The sequence below is a fragment of the Drosophila serrata genome, unplaced genomic scaffold (genome assembly GCF_035046125.1).
Source record: "Drosophila serrata isolate PLE 108 unplaced genomic scaffold, ASM3504612v1 contig_272, whole genome shotgun sequence".
NCBI classification, from domain to species: Eukaryota; Metazoa; Arthropoda; class Insecta; order Diptera; family Drosophilidae; genus Drosophila; species Drosophila serrata.
The window spans coordinates 9,331,839-9,351,162 of NW_028257170.1; the positions used below are offsets into that span (position 1 = coordinate 9,331,839).

Genomic DNA, 19,324 nt, shown 5'->3' on the forward strand with positions numbered 1-19,324 from the left:
TTGCCGTAGTGCGCGACGCATCGGAAATGCAGCCCTGGGCGGGGCCTTGCCAGTAACTCAGGAACGTTTCCCGCCAAAAATTCTGGGAACAAAAATCGGCCCAGCGGGCGAAGTGGCAGCTCTGTTAGAGAAAACAGCTGTTCGGCAGTTGGGTTTTATGAATTTGTTATTTAATAGCCGTGAAAGGAAATGTGCAATTTAATCAATTAAAAACCCCAAAATGCTGACTCTAAAATATACTAGGCCCTGGAGGGGGCTATATTTGAGCAACTGGCGCCGCATGCTCACTCAAAGCTGCACGGGAAGTGAGGTGAGTATGGTAATAAGAAGACGGAATTAAATGTAATTCTATTACATTCGCAGAAGTTAGAGCTAACAAGCGATGTAAAACACAGGATTGAGGGACATTGGCGGGATCAGCTCAGCGGTGGCCAGTTCAACCCCAAGAAAGCCCAAGACAAGTACTACGTGCTATCGATGTTCCCGTATCCCTCGGGTAATCTCCACATGGGGCATGTCCGCGTCTACACAATCGCCGATTCTGTGGCCAGATTTCAGCGGATGTGCGGCAAGAACGTCTTCCAGCCAATGGGTTGGGATTCCTTCGGGCTGCCCGCAGAGAATGCCGCCAATCAGCGCGGTGTGGAGCCCGCATCTTGGACGGAACAGAACATTGCCCAAATGAAGGATCAGCTAAAACGGCTGGGTTGCTCCTTCGACTGGAACCACGAATTGTCCACTTGCAGTCCGCAGTACTACAAGTGGACGCAGCACCTGTTTCTCATGCTGCATCGCCACGGGTTGGCTTATCAGAACGAGGCTCTCGTTAACTGGGATCCCGTGGACAAGACCGTGCTCGCTGACGAACAGGTGGACGCCAACGGATGCTCTTGGCGCTCGGGCGCCAAGGTGGAGAAGAAGCTGCTGCGCCAGTGGTTCATACGGACGAGTGCTTACGCCAAGCAGCTGCTGGATGGCCTGGAAGATCCCACATTACGCGACTGGCGGGACATAATTAACTTGCAGCGGCACTGGATTGGAGAGTGCGACGGTCACGCCTTCACCCTGCTCACCTCTGCCTCTGGACTGTTGCGAGTGTGGACCGCTAACCCAGAGTATTTAAAGGATCCCAATGCTTTTCTTGTGCTCCGCAGCAAGCACCATCTGTCGCAGCTGAAAGACGCGAGCAGCCTCAGCGTGGAGAACCCTTTTGCGGGCACTACAATGCCAGTAGTCTTTGGCGACGAGGTAAACTTTCCGGCAAAGTGCGATGTCTACCTGGCGGCGCCCAGTTTCCGCGACGAGGACAAGGAGCTGTGGGAATCATACGGACTGGCATTCAGTTGCAACGGCGGTGAGGACGCCAGTCTTAATCCGGGAAACTGGGAACTCCTAAGAAAGGAGGTGCTCCAGGCCGCCACGCGGCTCAATGTGGGCGGTTATCGAGTGTCCTCGAAGCTGCAGGATTGGTTGATCTCGCGACAGCGCTACTGGGGAACTCCTATTCCTATTATTCACTGCAATAAGTGCGGAGCAGTGCCGGTACCGGAGGAGCAGCTGCCAGTAACACTTCCGCCCAAGGATTCACCGAAGGAAGCTTTCCTCTGCGAGTGCCCAAAGTGCGGTGAAAAAGGTGCAAGAAGAGAAACAGACACCATGGACACGTTCGTGGACAGCTCCTGGTACTACCTGCGCTACTTGGACGCCCAGAACTCCGAGCGCATCTTCGATCCCCAGCTGGCCAATCGCTTTATGCCCGTGGACCTTTACATCGGGGGCAAGGAGCATGCCGTGTTGCATCTGTACTATGCTCGCTTCATGAATCACTTTCTGCACAACTGCGGCTTGTCGCCGACCAGCGAGCCCTTTTCGCGCCTGCTAGTTCAGGGCATGGTCATGGGACGCTCCTTCCGGGTGAAGGGCAGCGGACGCTATGTACCCGAATCGGACGTGGAGATTGTGAACGCCAAGAAGAACCAGGCAGTGCTGAGGGAAAACAAGGAGCCCGTGGTCATGGGCTGGGAGAAGATGTCCAAGTCGAAGCTGAATGGAGTGGAGCCTAGCGACATGTTTAACGAATACGGCACGGACACCACCCGACTGATAATCCTAGCCGATGTGGCGCCCACCTCTCACCGCAATTGGTCCAGTGCCAGTAAGTTTCTTATTAATATTTGATAACAAAAATCTACATTTGCTCTACATCACAGCCTTTCCTGGCATTCTGAACTGGCAGAAACGCCTCTGGCTGACCCTGCAGGACTTCCAGGCGGCTCGAGAGGACACCTCCGCACCGGATGTTGATACCAACAGCGAAGAATTTCTAGCCGATGATGCCAAGCTCTTTGATGCCCGCAACTTCTATGTGAAGGGAGCAACCTTTAACTACCGCCATGCACATCAGCTCAGCGTGGCTATATCCAAGATGCAGGGACTGACTAACTCTCTGAGGGTAAGCCTGTTCACAGACTACCATTTATCCCGATCCATAATAACCGAATACCCATTTTAGCGCACACCAAAGCACGTTTTGCGGCATGGCCAGCAATTTGAGCGAGCTTTCGCCGCACAGATCATAATGCTTGCACCCATGGCTCCCCATTTCGCCTCGGAGCTGTGGTCCAAGTTTGTGGCCATACCAGGCCGACTAAATCCTGCCAGCCAGGAGCTGCAATGGAGCGAGGATGTGCTAGCCCAGCGATGGCCGGACATCGATGCCGCTTACAATTTAGATCTCAGCATCAAGGTGAACGGGTTTGAGAATTGTGTGATCAAAGTGCAGCGCACGCTGCTCGACAAGGTGACGCATAGCGATGCCTTGGACATTGCCTTCAATACGGAATCGGTGACATCTTACCTCATCGACAAGAAAATAAGGACCACCAACTTTGTGCTCTATCCGGGCATCGAGGCAATCCTGAATATCTACGTGGACAAGGCACAGAAAACCCAGAAGCCGGCCACAACCGGCGACGATGCGGAGGCACTGCCTCGGGCGTAGAATTATGTAAGTTTGAGTGGATTGGTTTTTGGAATTCTTAGACTATTTGTGAACTTCAAGCTGGTCCTTGCCTATAAGCTTTAACTGGCCAAAAACTATAAGAAACTAACCTAAGATTTAATACTTGAAAGAGTTCCTAAGATTGGTTAAAGATTTGGTATTTTCAGCTTTAAGCACAAACTATTTTTTAACACAATATTTTTTCTCTCTTTTGGGAAGCTAAACCTCCGAAATTTAATACAGTTTCCAAAACAAAAGCCAGCTTGAAATTCGCAAATTTGCTTTCCATTTGGAATCCACTTTTATCCTAGTTGTAAAGCGAAATGGATTGTGGCGGAGAATTATGTAATGATTAATGGAGGATTTAGGAATGTGGGTTAAACTCGCCGAAATGCATTTCTGGTGTACACCATTCTAGTTTGGTACTCACTTTAATTATGTTTAATGTTAAATATTTATAAAAATTGGACTAGTTGTAAGCTGATGCTTTACAGGATTGGTCGCGTGGACACATGTAAATGCCTAGGATCATAGGAATATATATAATGATTTGCTCTATATCAGTGCGTCTCTATCTAGAAGCCAGAATATGACTAATAACTTATCGCGGAACTTCTCCTCACTTCATCAGCTCGCACATGAGGTTCCGCAGGTAGACATCCAGCTGGGCGTAATCCAAAAGTGTATTCCGCACAATGTCCAGGAGCATACTTGGCCAGAGCGTCTCCAGCTTGTGCAGCTTTTCCACAGCGTTGCAGGTGTTCTCCAGCAGCAGGGCAAAGTGCTGACGACCCCGATCCCGGGCACTGGGCGCCATGGCAGTGGTTCCCGCTTCTGTCGCAGGATTCAGGGACATAGAGGAGGAAGTTGTCGCCCCAGATCCGGCTCCGCCAGCGTTCTTCTTCCACTGAAGCGCCTCCTTGCCCACCACCAGACGCAGGGATTTGTTGTCCGGCCGGAGGAGCCACTCCTTTGGCGACAGCTTACTGGCCGTGCAGGTCTCATCCAGACGCAGTCGAGCCAACAATGGTTGCAGCATCACCTCCGGCATGGACCACAGCACCAGATCGGAGAGACCAACGTACATGGCATTGGAGGCTTCCACTTCGGCCTCGGTGACCTCCTGTCCATTAAGCTGCTTCAGCCCCCAGTGCGATAGCCTGTAAATGGCGTACGCTCGCCAGGATTCCTTTTGGGTGATACCATTGCCCTCGACATCGATGAGCAGGCTGCTCAGCCCCTGAAGCTCGGCCAGTCCATTGAGCTGTCCCAAACAGGAGATGTTCGTTTCACGGAAGACGAAGTGCTCGGCGTGCGGGAACCTCACTTTGATCCTCCCCAGCACACACACGATACTGTTGAAGTTGATGTAGCTGAAGTTCAGAGTGTGCACATCGTTAGCCTTGGCCGGGTTCCACTGCTTGTCGATGAAGCGAAGGGCTCCCTGGCCATAGATGTTCAAGTATCTTCCACAAATCTCGATCAAATAATCTCCACCTTGTTCTCTCTCCCGTTCAGCAGCGCTGGGCTTGGACACCGTGATTGCTGCTGTGGGCGTGGATGGTGCTCCTGCAGCTCCTGATGTAGCTGCCCCTGTTCCGGCTGTTCCGGCACCGCTACCGGCTCCCGCCGATGACTGATTGGACGAAGCACTTGTTGACGCCTTAGTTTGTGTGGCCACCAAAGTAAGGCCATTGTTTGAGGTCTTTCCGCGACCCGTGCTATTGGAGCTACTGCTGTTGCTGGTGCTGCTGCTCACAGTCTGAGCCCGCACCAAGCTACCAGCCATATAGCGCCTGGAGTTTGGCCCTCCGCCCCCTCTCTGGTTAATCTGCAATCCCAATTGTGTGATGGGCGCGTGTCTGGATCGCTGCTTGCTGCTGGCCGGACGACTGTTGCTGGACGATGCTGTGGCGGGCACTGGCAGGGTATTGTTTACTGCGACCGGTGGTTGAGTTGGCGCAGCGCCGGGCACTGGAGTTCCAGGAGCAGCCGGTGGCGTCAAAGTTAAGGCAGGCGGTGAAGGTGAAGAAGCAACCACAGGCGGAGGTGTCACCTTGGAAACTTCTGGAGATGGAGAAGATGCCGGAGGAGGAGCTGGGACAGGTGACGGTGGACTTTTCTCAGCCAGACCCAACTTGTTGCAGTTCTCGTCCATCTGTGGCGTTTGCGGCTTGTTCTTGACACCCTCTTCATTATCCGTGCTGTAGCAACTGGAGCAGGAGTCGACATTGGGCCCCAGACTAGAGGCCTCCGAGGAGCCGCCATCCTCTTCCTGCGGCGTCTGCAGGTTCTTGGCTATCGGTGGCAGCTTAATTAGCGCCTGCAGCTCGTCCATGAGCTCTTTGGGCTGCTGTGACTCCTCGGACTCAGTCTCTGCCTCCTCGGCGGCTGGACCTTCGTTGGACTCGTTGATTTTGGCCAGCTCACTGGTTAGCCGGCTCTTGGGACGACCTGCAACAGTCTGCTGGGATCGGAGGAGCTCCCAGTTGGTACGCGCATTGGATATCACCTCCTCCCGTCGAATGCTCTGATACGCTTCAGAGCTCCCGGGAGCAGCTTGAGCCTGCTCCTTGTGCTGGCGCCAAGCCAGGGCCGCTCGACGCACTTGCTCCGTGATGGGCATCTGGCTGAGCGACTGCAGCAGCGGAAGGTATGAGACCAGGAAGGACACACAGTCCCCTGCCAGCGAGACAGGATTGTTCTCGATTGTGACCTCCAGCAGGCGGCTGGCTCTCGCGATGCTGGCCATATCATCCACCCGGTGCAGTTCGTTGTGACACAGCCACAGCCTCTCCAGGGCCACCAGATGCTGGAAGCCATTAATCCGCCGCAGTTTGTTCCTTTTCAGATTCAGCTCCCTCAGGCAGCGCAGTCCCAGAAAGTCCTGCTGGTTGATCTGACGGATCTGATTCCCCGCCAGATTCAGCGACTTGAGCTGCTGCAGGCAGTTGATGCGACTGCCCAGACTGGTGAGCTTGTTGCCATGCAAATCCAGCACTCTAAGGGAGTCTTTCAAAGAGGACAGACCTCCTATGTCCGTGATCCTGTTCTTGCCAAGCAGCAGGACCGACAGCGAGGGCAGGCCATCTAAGTTGGCTATCCTCTCGATCTGATTATCGTAGAGATCCAGGAAAACGAGCTGCTGGAAGATGCTCCCGTAGTTGGCGCTCAGACTTAGCTGCTTGTTCTTGATGCTCAGCTGGTCCAGAGCAGAAATGGAGGCCATTACACTGGGGACGTCCTCTTCCTCGCCGCAGCCACCGCACAGCGAAAGGTTACTGCTGTGTATGGCGCTGCCTTCGTCGCAGCTCTGGAGGAGATTACAGCCTGCACCTCCTCCTCCGCCTCCTCCGGGCAAACCCACTCCACCTGCTCTGTTGGCATTGAGGAAGGCCCGACGTTGAATCACCTGCTGCTGGTGCTTCATCGCTTGAAGGCTGCTGCTTACGAAGCTCTTCGACTTCTCCAGACCGTAACGCATCCTCAGTGCCGGCGGTGGAGTGAGCTGCGCCTGTCCGTAGTTATAGCCCCTCTTGGTCAGCTTGGAGCGTCCGGCGGCTCCGCCTCCATTAATAGCTAGTGCCTGAGTAGTCAGCGGACTGCCCGATCCTGGACTGCCGCCGGATTTCGGTGACAGGCGGTTGTTATGCGGATTTCCGGCATTTGTCATGGCGCGGGTAAGTCTCCCTGGATGGTGGCCACGCAGGCCAGAGCGTCCTCCCTCCGGCAATTGCTTGTTTCCATTAGTATTGTTGTATTCTGAAAGATCATTATGTTTAATGAAAAGAACATAATCATATTTCGTAGAATTATTAGCATGATCTTAATATTTAATATATTTTCCTAGGAGCATTTGGATTTGGATACGTATACTTACCTCCCAGCTTGATATTGTTATTATTCCCCTCCCTCGGTGTGGCAATGGCAGGAGTGGGCACCGTCGGCGGAGGTGGTGGCGGTGGTGGCAGCTCCTTGGGTATGTGGAAGGTGTTGATCAGGTTGTGCTGCAGCGACAGCAGCCTCAGATTGGGTTCCTGCTCGAAGATGGGTATGGCGGTCAGACCTCGACGGTCGTAATTGATGCGATCGGGCAGCTCCTCGCGCTCCTTGGCCAAACGCTGGATACGGCAGATGCCATTTGGCTGGGGTGTCACTATGGCACCACTGACCAGGGTTCCGCCTGTGCTTCCCACCAGTGTGTTGGGCGTGGCAGCGGCTGTGACCGGGCGACAGTTATTGGAGGCCGCCGAGGAGGATGTGGACTTGGAACGCTGACGCTGGATGCCAACGCCCCGTGGCAAGTTCCGCTGGTGCTGCTGTTGCTGCTGTCGGATTTGAACGGCGGCTGCATAGCTCCTCTTGAGCTGTTGTTGTTGGCCAACCTGGAGCTCCGATTGCTGCTGCTGCTGGTGGATCTGGAGCTGCTGCTGCACTGGACGCTTTGGGACAGCATTGTGGCTTAAGGTGCTATGGGAGCGACCAATAGGACGCCGGCGTAGTCTTTGATTAAAACTAGGAACGAACGGTTCGATTTTCAGCAAAGATGTTTGAGGTAAGTAGTTCTGTTGTTGCGGTTGTTGTTGTTGTTGGGCTTGTGGCAAGGGACTCGCAGGAGCTGGAACTGAAGGAGGACCTGGCGCAGGGCAGGCTGCCTCCGGCATGGGGGCTTCATCGTTAAGTAGAATGGAGCGACTGCGGCACTTGGCCATGGAGAGCAGTTGACGGCGCCTGGCATGAGTTGCCGCGGCCGTTGCAGGTGTCGTCCTCGGCGGCACCTGACCCTGCACCTGCGCCTGCACTTGGACTGGCACCTGGCCCTGCCCCTGACCCTGGCCCGTTGCCGTGCGTGTGGCACCTTCCACCTTCGAGTTTCATAATAGTTCGATGCGGGCAAGCGACTCCTGGAGAGCTTCGGACATGGTTATGCAGATTGGCGTAAGTCTGTCGGGGAATCCTCTATTCCTGTTGCATAATATATGCAGTCCTCTGAGAGCCTAAAAGGACTCTTTAACGTTGGTATTAATTTATGCTAGAGTTATTAATGAATTTAATATTTAAAATATTTTAAGAGGAGTAATGGTCTTTTGTAGCAAACTTTGAAGCACAATTTTTAAATATCCTGGATAATTAACAATCGGAATTTTGAATAGAATAGAGCATGGAGATATTTGCATCCAGTTTATCTATAATTTCCTTATATGAGGAACTCGTAATGGGGGAAAACCAGCTTTCTCCAATCACTCTATGTATTTTCTGGTAAATTATCCACATATACTTACCCACTATAGTTGGAAATCCCTTGATGTGCCACCAGAAAACCACTCCTGGTTATCTAATTTGCAAGTGCATTCAGCTCTGCTCGATGGATTATGGATTAGTTTGGTTTGTTTCCTTTTTTTGGGGACACCACACAAAGAGATACTGTGGGTGGGAGTGGGAAATGTAAATGGAAATGGGAGCGGAGCGACTGCTCCACTTGAGCTGCTTTTCCCTTCAGTTCTCGTCGATTTTTGGTGATTTTTGTTGGTTGGTTGTTGCTCGGCGTTCAGTCTTTTGGGGTACAGATATGTATATAGCAGCAATAGCAGTATTGGTATGGAATTTGTGTGCTCCTCGAGTGTTGTTGGTCGCCTCCGTGGCAGCTCTGAGCCAGGACTCGCGGATTCGCGTGGACTCGGGCATGTGGGCCCCATTTTATTAGTTTGTTTATTCGGGTTATACATCCACGGGGCTTTGGGCTGGCGCGGTTGCCATAGAATACGGGTATGCGGTGCATTTGGGAGACAGTTGCTGTCCCTATTCCACCTTGGCACCTTGGCACCCGGGCGCCCGGTCCACCTCCTCGTGATTTCTGTTATTAGTTTGTTTATTTAAAGCTCTTTTGGGGCAATTCGAGACCCAAACAGCCAGGCCGACGACTGTCGTCTCACCTGGCCAAATGACTGGCAGTCGTCGGAAGGGTTCATCGGAGTGGCGGTGGCGGCTGGGACAGGTAGACAGACAACCATGAGATCCAGTCGGCTTGTTGCTGCCACGGCTTTCGCTTCTAAACATACCAAAACATTAGATTTCTTGGCAAAAACAAAGGGCGGTACGCGCAACTCTTTGGAGTCCATTGAATGTGGAAAGTACCTGAAATTTTCAACTGAAGTTGACTGTTTTCATTTCTTATTAAATAATAATTTGAATTACTTTCTTTATATGTATACAATTTGAATATACATATTTATATGGTCTGTGTTTAGTTTAGATTATAGTATATCTGTTTCCGTAAGCTTCGTGCCGACGCCATTCCTAAGAGTTTCCTCCATTGAGCGCCCTCAGCATTCACCTTGGCCGTGCGTGCAATTGAAGCGAAAAATCGTTTGCATTAAAACCCCATTTCGTGGCTTTTCATAGTTGTTGCTGCATGTGGTGTATTGTAGTTGCTGTTGTTGCTATTATTGTTGGAAGGATTTAACACGCACATAATTGCCTGCCAAATCGTAATGGATTCACGTGCCTCTTGTTGTTGCTGTCCTTGCCATGTTATTGCTGTGAAATAAGTCAAAGTTCGGCGACAACGCAACTTATGGGGCCAACGACCACTTTTGATCAACTAAAGGAGCAAGCTGGCAATATTCTGATAATATTGAGTCAAATTTGCCCAATGAATTGATAATTATATTTATTTTATTATCTGAAATGGCAAATTCCAAATAACCTAGTTAAAGTTGACCTGCTCTCCGATAAAAATTTCCTTTTTTTATGAACTATTGAAAATACTATTTTGCATGACGCTTTCTATTGGGTTATTTTCTTAGTTTCTATATATTTTTTTAAGAAATTTCGAAAAGTTTTAGTTTTTCATATCTTAACAAGAAAGGAAGCTAACTTCGGCACGCCGAAGTTTATATACCCTTGCAGATAGAACTTCGATGACGAGGAATCCATACAATATAAATTATATATATTTATGTTAAAAACAATGAAGTAATACCTGCTTTCAATTCATTCACCTATACATATTATTATTGCAGTTTTACATTCACAGATTTGCATTTTTGCTCCACATCTAACGATCGAGTGTATGGCACCTTTATGATATATGTAGGTGTCCAATTTTCATAAAATTTGACACAAAATTTAAGGCCTGATATAAAATGGCTATATCTCAAATTTGATGAAAATCTGCTGAAAACTTAAAACTGTTATAATTTTTAATATAATTAATTTCTCGATCGTTCCTATGGGAGCTATATGATATTGTAGTCCGATTTTCAAAAAATTTTGCACAAAATTGTAGAATAATATACAATGGCTATATCTCAAATTTAATTAAATTCTGTTGAAAACTGAAAATGGTATAATTTTTTTTGTAAAAATTTTCCGATCATTCCTATGGCAGCTATATGATATAGTCGTCCGATCCGGCCCGTTCCGACATAAATACGAGTGAGAGTAGAAGTAGTAGAAGACTAACTACAAAGTTTAATTCAGATAGCTTCAAATTGAGAGACTAGTTTGCGTAGAATCCGACAGATGGGCAGACGGACATGGCTAGATCGACTCTGCTGTTGATCCTGATCAAGAATATGTATACTTTATATACATAGTCGGAGGTGCCTTCTTCACTGCGTTGCAAAGTTCTGACTGAAATTATAATACCCTGCAAGGGTATAATAACGTGTGAAAGTTTACTAAACGTTTAAATATTTAATAAGTATTAGAAAATGGGGCTTTTTGACGTAAATATAAACAATTGTCCTTCCCTTCACTTTTGTTCCTTTGAAATTGAATAAGAATTCTTTGGTTTTATGCTTTCCTCTAAAAATGTATATATGTATAAAAATTGTCTAAAATTCATAATGTTGCAACATGAAATTCAATTAATACTTTATAGTTCTAGGTTCACCAATTCCCATAAATCATTAGTTCAACATTTAAGGGCGATCTTACCGCTTAACACATAATTATTTTTATTTTGCTTATAAACTGGAAGATTTCCAGTTCGATGCGTCTCAGAAGAGCTCAAGTCGCGGAACCGCAGAAGCGCGGGTCGGGGAAATATTACACAAACATTATTCAGTAGGCTAACTATGAGCTAACACGAAAACAGCCTCCCATTGAAAAGCGAAGTGGCCAGCCTGTGACTCGGATTACTTCGCCGGACTGGACTCCTGGCTGACGCCAGTAATCGCTGGGGATTTGGCAAATTCCTCGAACGTGTCCTTGGCCTTCTTGAGACCGCGTCCCGCGTAGCAGGGCAGCATGTGGATGAAGCGGAAGGTGTTCTTTACGCCCTCGTTGTAGTAGTGTTTGGCTAGGAACCGCATCTCGCCGGTCCGCGGCAGCTGCGGAACATCGAACGGCAGCTGCTTCTTGGCCTTCTGCACATAGGGACACAGCTCGGACTTGATCTGGTTGTACAGCTTGTCTGTCTGGTCCGTGTCGCCCCAGATGCCCACCTGGCGGGTGTAGTAGACGGTTCCGGCCAGCAAACCGCCGCGCAGCAGAAATCTGGAAGAGATTCGATTCCCTGTGTCAGGCTTACGTAAGGTGCAAACAATCGCATTGGCACTCACCCAACCACCATGTTTATTCGTTTGTTTTTCGGAGGAAGATCGTGTGACAGTTACGGGGGACTGGTGTTAGTCCAAACACAGCAGTCTGGGTCGCTTTCGTTTCAAAGTTTTGAAAATTTTTTAGTTTTACTGCATAGTGTATAGAGGTGGAAAAACATCGATGTTCAGGGATATCGATGTTTTTTGGCGAAAACATCGATGTTTTATCAATGTTCGCATCGATGTTTCTCCCATTGTTGCCATTTTAGCTTATTTCAAGCTAGATTTAGCATATTTAAAAATGAAATAGCTTGAAAAATACTTGAAATGCATATAGCTTAAAATCGGGCTTTTTTCAAATTTCATTTGACTAATTTCGGCTTAAAAAAATTTATAACAAAACATGTTTTGTTTTTCGATTGTATTATAATTTTTGGTATTTTTAATTATTTTTTTGGACAAAAGTCATATTTGTTGGTATTTTAAAAATAATCGTTAGCAAGTTTCGGTCACACTGAAATTTTGCACATGTTTGTTTTGCGTTTCTTGTTGCAAAAGCCAAATTTCCGCGATTCGTGGTTAAATTTCAAAGAGTTTAAGCAGTGGCTACGCAAAGTGCCAACTTTCACTGCCATTGTCGAATGCTGCGGTTGAGAGGGTATTTAGCCAAATAAACATCGTAAAAACAAACTTGCTCAACAAAATGTGCTTAAAAAGCCTAAACGCAATATTAAGAATAAGGTTTGGTTTTGAAATTTTAAATTATTTAAAATATATTTAAGTTTTTTTTTATGTTATAGATATGGACTGCGACGTCATTTCAAATGTGTCTATGACTACCAACATCCAAGGATATTACTCGCTTTAATTCAATCATCCGCCAAATATATGAAATCTAATGATGAAGTTGATTTTTTTTTTTTTTTTTTTAAAATGCTTATTTTATTGAGCTGAATTTTATTATTGTACAATTACTGTAGTATAGCAACTTTTTTTACAATAGTGAGGGGAGAAGTTCAATGGAAAATGGAAGGAAGGTCCGGGGGTGACCATGCTACTTACTACCGGGACTCGAACCCGGACCGGCAGTGCTACGGGTTCCAGTGTTTGTCGTCTCAACCCTTTGAGCTACCACCGGCGGCATGAAGTTGATGAAATTATTTCTTTACAATAATAGTTATATAAATATCATATCAATATCGTATCAATAAAAGTAAAAAATCAACTATTTTAATGTTTTCCATGGTTAGCTTATTCTTAGCTATATTTTCAATTTTTAGCGTATTCTAGCTTTTTTTTCTTCAATCTAGCTTATTTTATCTCTCAAAATGTGGTAACAGTGGTTTCTCCACCTCTAATAGTGTAACCGTGAAAACTTGTGACCCTCGCTCACAGCTGCTAAAATACCGAAGAAAACAGCTCGCCATGAATTTGTATTTGTATATATATATATTAAATTAAAATTCTTCAAATTCTTACAAATTTAAATATTCATTTTTGTTTTGGAATTTACATAAAGCATTTTCTCTTCGGGATAAAGAAAATTAAAATCAAAGCCAACTGAAAACATTAATAGTTAATATAATATTAATATAAATATAATATTTGTAAAAGTTGTTTTTTATATTCCTAAATTTAATTCTTTTATTTTATTTTATGTAAGTTTGAAGGTTATCTTTTATAGTCGTTCGTAATAGGTTTACAGTTTTGCGAGTTCGAAAAAGTATGCCACTAAAAAACTTTGTTGTCTTTTAACTTAAAAACACACACACGCTTGGGTACCAGTTAATTGCTTACTTGATAGTATCAAGTTGATACACAATGTTAATTATTATTTAATGAACCTAATTATACTAAGTCTGAAATTTATTAGTAAGTTGGGCCGAAATCCCGGCGGTACTGCAATACCGGGCCAACCCGCGACAGAGGTGGAGCAAGCTCCTAGCACTCCGTCTGATTCCAAAAATCAGTTTAACATTTGTTGTCCTCCAATGGAGGAACTATCAGATGTTAAGCTGATAAGAACAGATACTACACTTTGATCTTAGCCATAAGGCCGAGAAGCGATAACTACCAACACCCCAGACTCGGGGCTTGATGTCTGTTGGGCTAGAAGTAGTTGGGAATTATAAAAACCAAAAACGTAAATATATTTTCTGACTTCTGTTGCATATCTTAGGGGATGATTTACAACATCCTTACAACAAAAGATGAAAACTGTTTTAGGTCCTTATAAGGAAAAGAGGAACAAGAGGGTCTATAAGGTATATCAGCATTATCTTATATGGTTACATAAAAAATTGGTCAGATTGATCAAGACTAAGAGAATTTTTCATTTTCTAAAATAAATTTAAAAAAAATCGATGTCAAACACGCGCAAACGCAAATAATGTTGTTTTTATAAAAAAAAAAGTCATAAAAAATGGCATGTTTTGTTTTGATGTCAATCTCTTAAACAAAAGCGTTTTGCGATGACTTTTGCTTTCTAATATCACATAGAAAACCCAAAGAGTCAATAAAAAGCGCAGAAGGACATATGCGGTCACCAATATTCGTACAGTTTTAGTTTGAATTATCGCTATCCACACTGTCGCGAACTAAAATTGAATTTAAAAAATAACTACTTAATATTTTAAAATCAAACAAAATACATTATTAAGATAATTCATTGCATAATTCATTAAAATTTATTGTACTAAAATTTGTCATCACGTACCGCTGAAATCAGAGCTTAAACTGGTTTCTTGCAAATGTAACTTCTGTTTTTGTCGCGGGCGAACGCAGGACATTTAAGTGAATATCTTGAAAATGACCAAAGATTCAAAATCGACCTTAGCACCAATTAAAGTGCTAACCAAGAGGTATACATTTAAATGTTTGTAAAATTAAAATAAAGTCTTGGTATATGTTTTTTTTTAGTTCGAATGCGTACACCAGATAATTGCCCATATGTATATTTAAAGTTATAAAAAATGTAGAGCTGGTTTTTATAATCACTTTTTTTAAATCTTTATATGTAGTTATTGGCACTAGAACGAATTTGTTTTAGCTAATAAGGTTTTGAGCCTAAAATATTCAAGAAATTAATATTGCTCTAATTATTCAATATTTATGTTATAACTTACAATATTTATTTTATATTTTTTTTTATAAAAAATATTTCTTTTAATAATATAAGTTTGTCGCTCAATTTGTTTAAGTAATCACTTATATGGTCCTTCCTAGTTAACGGCTTATCCAAGGAGGCTTCCTTCCTCCTTTGTTTCGCCTTAAATCTCATTTATTTAACAAGAGTTCCTGGGAAAAGAGGGCACTGCTACTATAGCTAACATATATAGTACTGATTACTGGTACCCCTATTTCCGACATTTTCATTTTCCCTGCTCCTTTGTCACAATTTTGCGACAGTCGCTGCAGTTAAGAGGATTATTGCCTGGCGAACAAAGAAGGAATTGCCAAGGTTTTGTGACAATTTATTGAAAAATCCCAATTTCAAATCGAGTGAGCATTTTAACGGGCTTCCGTAGTTTTTACTATAATTTTTTGTGCTGTTTTTTTGGGTTTCTTTATTGTTGTTATTTTTTCACCCATTTTCGCGCCGCCTGTCGTCCTTGCCAGGACTCGGGTCGGGCGACATTGACCCACGTGTCAGCCGGGGTTGGCTACGCTTATTAATGGGCTCAGTTAATGTGTCGCACAACCCCTTCGTGCACCCGAAAAAAATTAAATTTACCTCCACCTCCCCTATTTTTGGGTTCAAAAATTGGCAAGATTTTTTGCGCGAAAAAAGTGGAAAACGAGAGAATGTAATTTATTAATTTTGCAGGGACGTGTGACAGTTGGTTGCATTTGCGTTGATCCTTTATTTACACAAAGAGCGGCAGCATTTGGGTGACCCTTTTTTGCCCCTGCCCTAACCTCCGAACCCGCTGAGAATTTTTATGTGGAAAATGTCAAGAAATTTTTTGTTGCAAAATTCGCATTATCCATAGAAAATTGCAATTTTACAATGGGCAAGGGTTCAGGGCGATGGCACTTACCCTTGCGCTAACCCTATAGCCCCTAACCCCTTTTCCGGATTTCAAATTGCACTCTCGTTCGCTTCATTTGCGCTCAAAAGTAATTTGGTGACCCCCTTTAGTTTTGGGCTAAATTTTACACATTTTTCCATCGGAACAGAGATATGGAAGATATTTCGGACAAATGTCCAACCCTTTTCCATGTGCAACAATGCCACGGAGCTGTAAACTCTAATGAAATTTATGTCGATTCCTTTGACAACGTTTTTGGGGGCACGGACTGACACACACGCTTCGCACGCGTGTGGATTTCACATTTCACATTTTCAGAGAGCAGCTGCCACGATTCCAGAATTTGGAGGGTCTCCTTCCAAATGGTTTTTAAAACCCAACCCACCCGTGCCACAAACTCAAACTCAAATACAAACTATACACGTATCCGATACAGGCCGGTAGTATCTTACACTTTTTTATGGATCTTGTTTACTTATTCGATTCTGATATTATTGGCGCACGCGTCTGTATTTGCCCTCGGCTTAGGGTCCGCAGTCGGGGTTATTTTTTTATATAATTTTTCTGGGGTGTTAAAGATAAGGAAACTCCCGGGGTTTTTTCGTGTTAAAACTGACTCTTTTTGTAGCTGAATTGCGTGTGAGTTTGGGTTGAAAATATATGGTTTTTAAATCAAGACACGCGCCGCCTGGTTAGTCTCAAATTCAACACATGCTGGTCATTGCCTGAGGGCCTACTGTTGCACTCCAGTACTTAGGCTTTAATTGTATTTACAGAAATATTAAAAAAAAATTAGTATACACAGGTTTTATATATTCGTAATTTAGGGAAGCTTAAAATAAACGTTTTGGTAATGAGGTCAAGTAGAATGTGTTATTGGAGAAACAAAAAATATCAAACATTATTTTACTTATTTATTATCCTAGCGTAGCAAGTTTAGTCTTTTATTGTAACATTACAATCTTTTAATCATAAGTAACATTTTAGTTCAGATCTAATAGTACTGGACTTTAAAAGTTAAGTCTTAATAATTATGAGATATTTTAATTATATTTCTGTGGTAATATATTGAATCTTTCATTTGATCTTTTTAATTCTCTCCCCTAATAACTTCTTACCTCATTTGTTATTATTTAGAAGATGTTATAATTCAAATATTTAGGATCGATACTCTAGTATCTAGTATCTGACAGATACCTAAACTGGCTTTAGGAGATTTAAAGGATACTTATCTTATCTGTGGCCCTGCAGTTATAGATGTATTTCTGTTGCTGTTTGGTCAAATTCTAGGTTTCTGCTGACCGAAAACTATGAGATAAAAGTATAAAAGTCATTAGTTAGAGTTCTTTATTATTATTATTTTCCTTTTTTTTTGTTGTTGTTGCCCCTGCTTTTTTACGTGAATAATGCAAACTCCCCCACTGATACACTTTCCAAGTCTGACCACACACACAACACTCGCTCTGGCTTTTCCCTTAAGCGGCTTATGTGTGTGTGCGTGTGATAGTGCATAAAATTTATTGGCGCTTTTTGGGGGCGGAGTTTTCCCCGAGTTTTCCGAGGGATTGGGGGGGGGGAGAACTCTCCACTTTCACTGCGGTCTGTTGCTGGCACTTTTCTTTGTGGTGGACAAGGCTTTTATAATTTTATGCCATTTCTTTCAATATTTATTTTGTTATTATGTTTTTGTAATGTTTTTGTTGTTGTTGCTGTTGCTCTTGCTCCTCTTGTTGTCAACAGCAAGTAAACCAACAACAACAACAAGCGTTGAAATTGGAAAAATTGTATCAATAGATTGTTGTCGCTGCTGTGTGTGTAGTGTGTGTGTGTAGTATTGCCATGGAAAATTCCGGCTGGCACATAAATTAATTAATTTTGTTTTTGTCTCTTTTTTTTTGTTTGTTGTGTCTTTTTTGGTAGGGTCTGGTGGGGAGTGACAGTGGGAGGTTTGGGTGAGTTTTTCGGCATAGTTGTATCGAAATTTTGTTTAATGCGTAGTCCATAATATTAAAATGCACAGAAAAAAATATTAACTAATTTATAGTATATAGTATATAGTATTATTTCTATATTTTTTGTATAGCTTTTTAAGAAATATATCTCGGTCAGACAGCTTTTATTAACAAATTTATCAAATTGTACACATTAGAAAGGATACACCAATTTGTACTATCTTTTTTCTCCTTTAACTTTTTGATTTTTCTGAATTTTGCCAGATACGTATTTCTTTTTCTATAGAATTTTTAAGGCATTTCAACACCCTAAAGATTATTCTGTTCACCTCTGTATATTTTCTTCAAAAATCCTTTAATTTAAACATGACATAAAATACTATAAATAGAGCTATCTTTAATATATTATTACAGATTTCGACAACATATCCTTGTTATCATCCTTATTATTTTTTTCACGTGTTCCTGTCACTCTTCCCATATATTGCTACCCTCCTGCCACTTCCATTTCTTTTTGTAGTTGGCAAAGTCTAAAGTTACGTTCGTCTCTATTGATTTTCCATAATGAGGCTTATTTTGACCCAACTCCCCGGTGGAGCCATCGAATTTCATTGCAAAATCACTGCAGGGAAAGTGATGGCCAGGACGGGGGTAGATTTCGTCCGGGAATTGGAATTCGTAGTCATCGAAGTCGTAGTCCTAGTCGTAGTCGTATTCCTGGCTGTCATGGCTGATTGCCAAACAAACAGACACGCACACACATACGCGTGAGGAGGCGAGACCCAGGCAAAGCAATTTTATTGTCATCATTTATACATACAGTAGTACATGGCTAGAAAGAAGTGGCAAAGAAGTTTCTCTAGCCATAGTTACCTGTAAGTATGGGTGGTTTCTGAAGTCTGAAGGCTTTAAATCACTCCAAAAGATGACAAAAATAATGAGATGGTTTCTAAGAGCAAATTTGATATCTAAAATAAATATTGTATTTCCCACTTTTGAAAGTAAAATCATATATTTGTTTGTTCGAATTTCTCCTGTAACTATAGCAGTAATTTTTTGCATCACTTTCTCATACAAGGACAGGACCCAAACCGGTCTTATTTCTGTTGCGTCAAGTCAATCTTGACATTATGAGTTCTACTCCATCAGCAGCGATATATATGTATGTATTGAGACATGGCTGCTACCTTTGATAGATTTTTCAATTTATTATCTGCTTATCGGCTTTTAATTAATGATATTCAGGGGAATCTTGGTTAATATTTATGACTGCAAATAATTTGGCAAGTTTGGTGCGGCTCAACTTTAATTTGCAAAGCGATAAATAACGAATGACCAATGAATTTCGCAAAAGAAAATCCCCAGAAATTCCCTTTCCGAATTCCAGAATCCGAAATGCGGATAGCCGTAAAATGAAAGTGAAAAGAAAAGTGGAAAAGTGGCCGAAGTGCAAAAAGTGCTGAACGCAGACAAAGTACAAATTGCCCACAAAAATATAAAAACGACCCAGGAGCAGGAGCAGGAGCAGAAGGAGCAGATGGAGAGGACGAGAAGGAAGAAAGTTCAATTTACTACTTTTCACTTTAGCATACATTCCAACCCCCACACACACACAGCAATTCAAAGGACACCCTCGCTTGAGATGGCCAGCTGGTTTGGCTTGGAAATTGGAGAAGAGACCGCCGCAGCATCTCACACATACACACACTCACATGGCCTCCCCGTCCCCAGTTATCCTGGCAACCTTATCCTTGCTCCGGCACTCCCCCAAAAACTTTGCCTTTTTGCGTTAAA

General features: G+C 43.8%; 3 protein-coding genes and 1 non-coding gene across 4 annotated transcripts; 1 reads left to right on the forward strand and 3 right to left on the reverse strand.

The window, feature by feature from the left end:
* Nucleotides 1–108: 108 nt before the first annotated feature.
* On the forward strand, nucleotides 109–3,559 carry LeuRS-m (Leucyl-tRNA synthetase, mitochondrial). Its single transcript, XM_020960169.2, has 4 exons — nucleotides 109–310; nucleotides 364–2,155; nucleotides 2,211–2,452; nucleotides 2,513–3,559. The coding sequence occupies exons 1-4, from the start codon at nucleotides 221–223 to the stop codon at nucleotides 2,999–3,001; spliced, it is 2,613 nt and encodes an 870-aa protein (XP_020815828.2). The 5' UTR covers nucleotides 109–220; the 3' UTR covers nucleotides 3,002–3,559.
* Nucleotides 3,414–7,845, reverse strand: LOC110189903 (uncharacterized). Its single transcript, XM_020960167.2, has 2 exons — nucleotides 6,882–7,845; nucleotides 3,414–6,763 (listed from the first exon to the last, which is right to left on the reverse strand). Exons 1-2 carry the CDS (start codon nucleotides 7,711–7,713, stop codon nucleotides 3,621–3,623), a joined length of 3,975 nt encoding a protein of 1,324 aa, XP_020815826.2. The 5' UTR covers nucleotides 7,714–7,845; the 3' UTR covers nucleotides 3,414–3,620.
* Nucleotides 7,846–10,925: 3,080 nt separating this feature from the next.
* Nucleotides 10,926–11,736, reverse strand: QIL1 (MICOS complex subunit MIC13 homolog QIL1). The gene is made up of 2 exons (XM_020960525.2): nucleotides 11,569–11,736; nucleotides 10,926–11,503 (listed from the first exon to the last, which is right to left on the reverse strand). Exons 1-2 carry the CDS (start codon nucleotides 11,577–11,579, stop codon nucleotides 11,143–11,145), a joined length of 372 nt encoding a protein of 123 aa, XP_020816184.1. The 5' UTR covers nucleotides 11,580–11,736; the 3' UTR covers nucleotides 10,926–11,142.
* Nucleotides 11,737–13,419: 1,683 nt separating this feature from the next.
* LOC147643542 (U2 spliceosomal RNA) lies at nucleotides 13,420–13,615 on the reverse strand. The gene has a single exon (XR_015272073.1). It is a non-coding gene; the product is annotated as a U2 spliceosomal RNA (small nuclear RNA).
* Between the last annotated feature and the right edge of the window lie 5,709 nt (nucleotides 13,616–19,324).